General features: G+C 36.1%; 2 protein-coding genes across 3 annotated transcripts in view; both read right to left on the bottom strand.

Annotated features, from left to right (window-relative positions):
* The window catches only part of LOC113106275 (microtubule-associated protein 1A-like), a 1,143,919-nt gene that overhangs the window by 766,033 nt on the left and 369,185 nt on the right, over window positions 1-8,701 (bottom strand).
* LOC113106291 (ankyrin repeat domain-containing protein 46) lies at window positions 4,134-7,771 on the bottom strand. Of its 2 annotated transcripts, XR_003292465.1 has the most exons (5): window positions 7,654-7,771; window positions 6,151-6,493; window positions 5,057-5,215; window positions 4,685-4,975; window positions 4,134-4,610 (listed from the first exon to the last, which is right to left on the bottom strand). XR_003292465.1 is itself a non-coding variant. In XM_026268045.1 (4 exons), exons 2-4 carry the CDS (start codon window positions 6,459-6,461, stop codon window positions 4,759-4,761), a joined length of 687 nt encoding a protein of 228 aa, XP_026123830.1. In that variant the 5' UTR covers window positions 6,462-6,493; window positions 7,654-7,771; the 3' UTR covers window positions 4,134-4,758. The 2 variants fall into 2 exon arrangements, 1 of the variants encoding a protein (XP_026123830.1); XM_026268045.1 differs by having other exon boundaries at window positions 4,134-4,975.

Genomic DNA, 8,701 nt, shown 5'->3' with positions numbered 1-8,701 from the left:
CCTTCAGCAGAGTGAATGCTTCATATACAGTACAGAACAAACCAGAACTAAGATTAAATTGGAAGCCCCCAGCACTAATACCTCAAACAAGTTGAGACTGATTCTCGTCTGCAAGAGTCAAGATCTCAGGTATTTGGAGGTATGCATTAGAGACTAAACACCTGAGCATTTGAATATTACTGATTTAACCATTTGCTGTTATCACAAATGAATGCTATAGTGATGATTTATACATCAGCTCCTGTATCAGACAGTGTCACCGATGACAGATAAATGACTTGATGGGAAGTGAATCGTTCCCTCAGCTCTTGAGAGGACATAGGAAAGGGTTAATCTGCAAATAGGATAAGAGGATAAGAACAGCCCCATGTGGCAGTTCACAGAATTACATAGCTCTTATGATAAAGGCAAAGGCATTGTTAAAGAATTACAATGCTAAGACCTAAGATAACAAACAGATGGATGGTCGAATGCACTTGAATTTCAGAAGAGGAAGAACAGATGTGTATTTGTGTCACCTGATGCCTGGAGGGTGCTGATCCACGTGACGTGCGAGGGATCGTCGGTCTGAATCCCACAGAGGTACATGACCACACACAGGTTTTGTATAGTCTTTACAACATGCTTTGTGAGTGATGCATTGTGGTTTTTCGTCCCATTCAAAAAGATTATGACCCACAAACAAACAAGTCCTTTCTTTCCCAGTTTGAAACGAGACAAACATTAAAAGCTGCTGAACTGAAAACACACTCTGGCATGATCCAACATCCGGACACATACTCACCAATCATCATGTCTGGTTCTGGACCCCGGTGTAGAAAGAGGGCTCAAAAATAAGGTTTCTTTTTTTCCTGCTGGCGCTATAACTAAGATTTCCATTGGCCCTGCCAAATGTTTCCTGGCCCAAATAGAATAAATATTTTAGCTGAATTAATGTTAACCTGTTTTAACCAAAAAAAAGTTATAATGTAATTCAAACAGTATTTACTATAATAAAACGTATGCCAATATACGTATTTTAATTTTTTTTTTACCTTGTTCTAGACTATTCTTTTTCCAGACCATCACAAGTTATGCTTGCAGTTTTGACAAAGTCGAGTAGTTACCAAAGAAAACTGAATATTTACATTTGCATGACAAAAAATACACAGTAGCCAGATGATCACTGAACACAAGATGTAACAACACAGCACTGACCTTACAGGACAAGTGTCGGTTCTGTTAACAAAAGTTTAAAGGTCACCTGAGGGAGAATGATGTATATCTATTAGAAAGATATAAGTGTAAACAGGAACTTAAATTCTAAAGTCATCCTTTGTTTTAAAGGCCAGATAACAGTATACAAAGCAGTGAATTGAGGAAATGATGAAATGAGACGTCAAAGTGTATTGTAATCACCTGTTTTAACACATGCTGTCCCTGAGCTAATCACAGTTTCCATCCCGTCACCCAAATATGGACTATAGTTGGCAGCATGTAATAAGGAGCACTTGACACTTACTATACCTCCTCACTGCTGTTATAAGTTCATTAAAGCATTCCTTCTACTACAGTTCAAGTGTTCATATGTCCATGAATAGAACACCACAGACAGAGCACCAGGGAATAAATCTCCTCTGAACTTACACCTACTTCAGCTTGAGCTGTTCCTTCAGTTCCTGTTTCCTGAGGACATCATGTCCATTCTTTTAACACCCTGTGTACTTTCACAAACCTCCCCTGAACACTTCACTTTCATTGTTTGCATATTGTGAAATAAATGCTGACCTCACTGTGTCGGTTTTCACTGACCACCAAAACAATACAACAAAAAAGCAGAAGAACACAATGATGGTGAAAAGTGTGTGTGAGTGTGACTACAATCAATACAAAGCTATCCTTAGTGACTAGTGAAATGTCTAGCAGACAATGTTGTCATCCTGCAGGCTATGATTATCATTCAATCGATGTATGAACCAGCTTTCCACATGCCATCTCAGTCACTTTACATAAAATTAGTTAAACGCCAGCAGTTGTGCAGTTGTACATGACACAGCCTCTTCTACTACTATCAACAAGTAATCTACAGAGCAATCATGATAAAGCACTCAGCTTTTACAGAGCAAATAGTGCAAATGAGATGTACTCATACACAAAAGCCCTTTACTGCTCCCTGATGGCCATCATCCATCATCCATCAGACTGAACATACAAATGCATTTACTGAAGACAGCCATCATTTCTCTCTCTCTCTCTCACACACAGTTTTTTTTATTTCTCTCATAGGACAATCCGTTGACTGCCATTGATTTTTATACTAAGCTAATGATATTTTCTGTCATTTAAAACCTATACATCTCATCCCACTCCATTTTCAGTTTTCAGGCTGTGGCTAGACCCATAGAGTCGCCAGAAGAAAGAAGAGAATAGGTCATTTCCTCTCATGTTTAATTCACAATCCATTATGGGCTATTAAATATAATGGAATGGACTATGCAGTCCCCTGGCATTACAGTAAATATTATTATGTTGTCGTACAGTTTTTGGTTGTTGCTGCATTAGTTGAAGTTTACTCTAGTGTAATATTTGGTTGAGTCTTACATTTAATTGCCAAAGGAGAACTGGAGCTGAGAATGTTGTGGCATGTGGCAGTAAAACTAAAAGATTCAGCTAAAAAACACACCATGTCAATGAATTTAATTCAGTATTTATGTTTGTCAGTGGTTTTCAACCAGAGAGCTGGGCCCTCAAGAGGAGATCAAGATCACTTCAGCATTTCAAATAAGACAAAACACACATACTGTTCCCATCTTGGAGCAGAGGGGAGCCGAATTCTAAAAGAAGGATCTATAAAAGTCTGGTTAAGTAATAAAAACTGAAAATGCAATTCCCATTCTTATATATTTTTTGTATACTTAAATATATTTAAAAGTCATGTCGAGATCCAAACTATTTTGTTGGGAAAAATCATAAGTAAATTCATATCCTTACCTATTAAATCAATGTGAACTAAACTATAAAGCACCAAATCAACATATCCAGATATCTTACCTACCTCCTCATTGACAAAATCTCATGAATTTGCATCCTAAACCTCAAAGAGTTAATCGGCAATAAAAATTTAACTCCACACAGAGAAAATATTTTGCCTTTGACACAGGCCTGTTGTTTTGGCTTATGCAGTTATTTAAGCTTTTTCAGAGTCTTTAATATTAAAGTCTGTCTCTATCTCTTGCCATCTTTTTCTCTTGTTTTTCAGTGTTGCGTTTTGTGGGTCTCTCTCTCTGAGTGATACCACCACTGCAAAAAATCTCAGCATGCTTTTAAATAGTTACAACCCCCACCATCTCCCCCTGCTGAGACCAAAGAAACATCCAGATGAGTTATTCACCATCAACACACTCTTCCTATCATATAAGAAAATCAATAAGTGTGTCTGAACATGACCACTGGTTAGAAGACTTGAAACAGCTGCAATAAGTTTGTGTGTGTTACCAAATAATTATTTAGATTTAAAACTAAAAATACTAATACTATACTGTATTTTCACCTGCTCCGGTCTGCTGTGGACACAAGGGGGCGCTGTGGGGCAATTATGTAAATACAAAAGAATAGAGCTGTTTAGTTTACAGTCCTAAAGTCTGGAAAAGCATTGGCATTTGAGTTATGGGTTCCCTTAGGATTTTTTTTTATGGGTTTTTGGAATACTGGTTTTCAATTTAGTAGTACAAAAATCTGTGCATACTATTGACGTGTGATGCTATAGTTACACATTTTAAGTTTGCCAAAACACAAACTGTAATTAAAATCAATATTTAACCTATTTAAGGTAAAATGATATAAAATCTGGAAATGCAATCAAGCAGCTGTAATCTTTATCCTTACTTATAAACACAGACACAAAAATAAAGTGTCCTGTACACTACTTCTATCATTAAGATACACATGAAATTGTTACAATAAATTTTCTGCAACACTTCAATTTTAGGGACCAATTCTCACTATTAACTAGTTGATTATTAGCATGCATATTACTAGCATATTGCCTCTTTTTTTGTACTTATAAATGATCATATTCTACATCCCTTGTCATACCCAATACCTAAACTTAACAACTACCTCAGTAACTATTAAAGGGATACTCCACCCCAAAATGTAAGTTTTGTCAATCATCATTTATTGATATATATAACATTTTACATATTACTTTAAACAATGTTTCATGTTACATTGTTGAATCACAGATAAGTAAATTAGCATATGTGTGTGTTAACTGGTCGACTGTCATACTGTCATACTTACACAATAAAGATAAGAATAAAGATGATTTAAAATAAAGATGACGGAAAAGAAAATAGGTAAATACAAGGATGAAAACATCATGCCTGATCTACAATGGTCATCTAATGCTGCTTACATCACCTTACATAATTTGCTTACAAATTATTACAAGTGCGTATGTCTACGGTTCAACAGTTGGCCAGGTTCAGTGACCATGGAAAGATCTGTGAGAAATGGGTTTACATCACTTTAGGTGTATCTGAGAAACGTTTCTCCCATAAATACCTTAACCTTTCAGTTTTCCTTCATAGTGCAGCCATCATCATGTGAACGCCGTCACTCGACCTCACCTGTGAGAACAACAAGATTGTTTCTAAACTTCACATTAGACCTAATCCTGTACTATGAGGAACCTTCAGTGTACCTTCAGAGTCCACTCAAACCTCCCTTTAGTTCAAAGTTGGACTCGTCTGGTCCCGAGATAACACAATCTGGCCCTCAGTGGACCAACTCCAGCTGACTTGCAGAAAAGGGCAGAACGCCACTAACATAGTAAGCAATGCCCAAAGAAAGAAGGGCGATGACCAGCAGCAGCAGCAGCACCCTCCAGAAGCCCAAGTCCTCCACAAACTCCTGCCAGGTGGAGCGAAAGCTGGACAGCACACCCTCGCTGTTCTGCAGGTTTGGATTCAGCAGCGAATGGCTCTCCATCGCACTAGGAACAAAGGTATTTTGTTAAGAAAAAAGGTACTAAAAGGTGTCAAATAACTAAAACATGTAAGTGTGCAAATCTAACCTCTCGCTCTCAGCCATCTGCATGGCTTCAAGTTTGGAGTGGGCTCCTCTGTTGAAGCCCTTGACCTCTTGCTCTTCAAGCCCTTCTAGTAACCGAATGGCATCTTTATTGACCCCCCTCCTCTTAGCCAGCACCAGTGGTGTCGAGCCATTGTGGTTACTGTTCAAAAGTCAGAGAACGAGCGAGAAATTTACATAGAGTCAGATAATGATCATAATGACATCATTACAGTATTGTGTGTGATTTTGTACTTGTGATTATTTTTAAAGGTTGCCTTGTTTAAATCTGGCTGGGGGACTACCGATGAAAATTAGCACTTTTGAGCTAACTCGGGTACATTTACATTGTTTTAATGTTTATTAATGTACACTGTCCCCTTTCAAAAAAAAATAAAAAATAAAAAAATAAACAGCTACAGTAAAATAATAAATGAATATGATACGTCTTTGAAAAAGTGCAGCATTTATTTTCTATTTTATGAAAGTGGTGGCTAACATTGGTGGATATGGAAACCACGGAAAAGTTAAAATTTTAATAAATATAATTAATATAATGAAATGAATAATAATGGGGTACAACAGAAGGTAAGCCAGGGTAAAAGTTGCAGTTGATTATATTTCCCTTTAGAGAAAATGGTCTTGTTGATTTCCAGTTTTGCACAAGATAACTAAATTCAAAGTAAGTTTAAAAAAGTAATGTCAATGTATTTAGTGAATATAAGTATTTTTTAATTCTTAAATTCCAAAATAATTATACAAATCACTTTATTTATCAAAATAATCATAATATGGACATACAAAATTGATTACTAAAGCTAAAGCGAATTTGAAGAAGTATTTTATGCAAAACATGTTGTTCATTATTATTTATTACTATAGCTAAATTATTTGTATCAAATACTTTTTATGATTTTCTTCCTGTAAATGTGTAGCTCCATCAATGTTAAAAAAGCTGTTTTTTTCTGCAATCACACACTATGGGAGTAGTAAAAAGCACAAGTGTGCCACAGTATTAGTGACGTTGTACAGTACATACACATTCATCACTAACAACAAACATTTAATTATTCTAATAAATATATTGGCTTATCTCACCAAATATCAATCTTGAGGCCGTTGGACACCAGGAACTGAATGGTGTCCACATGTCCACACAGGTGCAGTGCAGTGTTGCCCTGATAGTCGGTGGCCAGCAGATCTGCACCGAACTTGTGCAGGAAGCGACAGATGTCCACATTACCTCGCGCCGCTGCCAGATGCAGACCAGTGCGGCCCCTGTGATCTCGAATGTTGGGGTCACAGCCAGCCTCCAGCAGACGTCTAGCAAAACTCAAGTCCCCATCGACACAAGCCTGCAGTAACGGCACACTGGTCTGTGACGAGTCACTGATGAAGACATATGACATGTCTGAGTCGGTCTCCGAAAATTCCAGCGTAACTGAAAAACACAATAATGGAGTGAATCTCACGAAGCCTGGTCAATTCTTCTCACACTCAGACACAACCATCACTAAAACTCCAAAACTGTTAAAATTAGAATCAAAACTTCATAATACAACACTGAATAATACAGCAATACCATAATTTTGTACTGTATATACATAGACAATTAAATATATTCAGCAGTGAGAGGTGTTGTTCTTGTTTTGTAAAGAAATCTTAAGAAATTAAAATGAAATGCTACTAGTTGTTAATGTTTGTTTTATGAGTGACAAAGTTTTTTAGTTGGTAATTTTATTGGATTTTGAATGCCATGTAATATAATACTGTATTAGTGTAATATTCCTTTGTGTTACTCTAGCATTAAACTATATTACATTAATGCAAATTAAGAACAATATAAACAGGGGAGGCAACACTGATAAGCCGACACACCATATCATTTTTAAACATCCAATGAAAATGGCTGTCTAATTATATCATTTTAAATCTAAGCTAGAAATTAAATGCAACTAAGTATGATTTATTTATTTGTTTGTTGTTTTTTGCCAATGTTCTGTGTTTGTAAATAAGAGAAGTGGCTCTACTTAGTCCTGAAATAAAACATCTGACACATAACAAGTGATTAATGGACTAACATACTGTGCCCTTAAATGTAAAATATAGCTGATTACTTTTTGATGAGCTGAAATATGTCCTAGTCCTAAATGATGAAAAGAAAACGCTGGCACTAAGACCAGCTGGTCATACTCGAATAAGTCTCAATGGAGTATATTCCTCAGCAATCATGCATCATTAAGCTTTGGACTGCTGAGCCACTGACTGTTTATCAAAGCACCTGCACCCTTCAGCTGATCATGATCTGCAGTGCTGGAGCAGCCCACTGCTAGATGATGCTGACTAATGTAAAACCAGCCATCTTTAATCTCTGTGGAGTTTATTCCTCTAAATTCAGAACAGAGACCAATCTGCCGCTGGTATTAACAAGCTCCAGTTTGTTAACTGTGATATAACGTTTGTAAACATGTCATTACTGTAAACAGCTGTGTAATACTCTACCGCTGCATGTTTATACGCGTGCATAAGAGAACTACGATCATCTGAAATAGACTCAACAATAAGACATATTATATCACACTTTAATGGGTTTGTGTGTACCTGTTATGTGAAGCAGAATCACAGGAGAAATGTTTTGAGCTTCTTCAAGTCCCGTTGCTTACGTCTATCTGTGTTGTTTGTGTTACTACAGCTGCAGTGATGACTGTGCTTTTGAGCGCGTACAGCGCCCCCTGCCGCTGTGGCGCGCTACTGCCTATTAGAGAACATACTATTGAATAAATCTAGTGGGCGCTTTCGACCTATGCTTTCGACCAAGCGAAGTTACGCCCCTTACGCCCCTGTCTTGCAGTCTGCAGACAGACCCTTCTCCTTTCGACGCTTTCATGAAGCTTCGAAGCTTGAAAGACATTTTTAATTGTACAACATATATATATATTTTTAAATGCTGTTCCTTTAAACTTTATAATCTAAGGATCCTGAAAAAAATAATTGTAAAATGTTGAGCAGCACAACTGTTTTTAACACTGATAATAATAAGAAATGTTTATTTTTTTTTAGCAACAAATCAGCATACTTGAATAATTTTTGAAGGACCATGTGACACTGAAAACTGGAGTAATTAATGTAAAAAATTCTAGGTTTTTGCTTTGCCATTGCAAACATTTTAAAATATTAAACAATACAAAATTTGTATTTATTTATTTTTTATTAAATAAATCCAGCCTTGGTGAGCAGAAAAGACATTCCAAGTGACATTTCAATCTTACCAACTCTAAACTTTTGAATGGTAATGTTTATTTTGTTACTATTATAACTTTTTTTTATTACTATGCAATCTGTATGATATAACATAATCGTATAACCAACATACAGGAAGTCATTTTATTGTCAGAAAGGCCATATCGGTAGACAATCAATGTCTCTTTTGTTTGTTTGTTTATTTGAATATGTAAATAAATAAAAAAATACAAATAAAAATGTATATACATACAGGCATGCATACATATATAAAATTTAAATAACAAATTAAGTCATACTTCTCAGCACAATCTTTCCATATTATTGTAAATAACAAATAGAAATTCTCATGTTCAAAGAGAGTAGGAAGAAGTTCATAAAAAACTTTTCAGGTCCTACCCCATTTCTC

The sequence above is a fragment of the Carassius auratus genome, chromosome 7 (assembly GCF_003368295.1).
Source record: "Carassius auratus strain Wakin chromosome 7, ASM336829v1, whole genome shotgun sequence".
NCBI classification, from domain to species: Eukaryota; Metazoa; Chordata; class Actinopteri; order Cypriniformes; family Cyprinidae; genus Carassius; species Carassius auratus.
The sequence above is the reverse complement of the archived record's forward strand: the minus strand, read 5'-3'. Positions and strand labels throughout refer to the sequence as shown.

Bases quoted from the DNA above. Each gene is read 5' to 3' on its own strand.
- LOC113106291 (XM_026268045.1), bottom strand. From the start codon at position 6,461: ATGTCATATGTCTTCATCAGTGACTCGTCACAGACCAGTGTGCCGTTA. The intron at 5,216-6,150 runs GTGAGATAAGCC...ACTTTTGAACAG, and splicing joins GGCCTCAAGATTGATATTTG to TAACCACAATGGCTCGACAC. The intron at 4,976-5,056 runs GTTAGATTTGCA...CTTTGTTCCTAG, and splicing joins CAGATGGCTGAGAGCGAGAG to TGCGATGGAGAGCCATTCGC.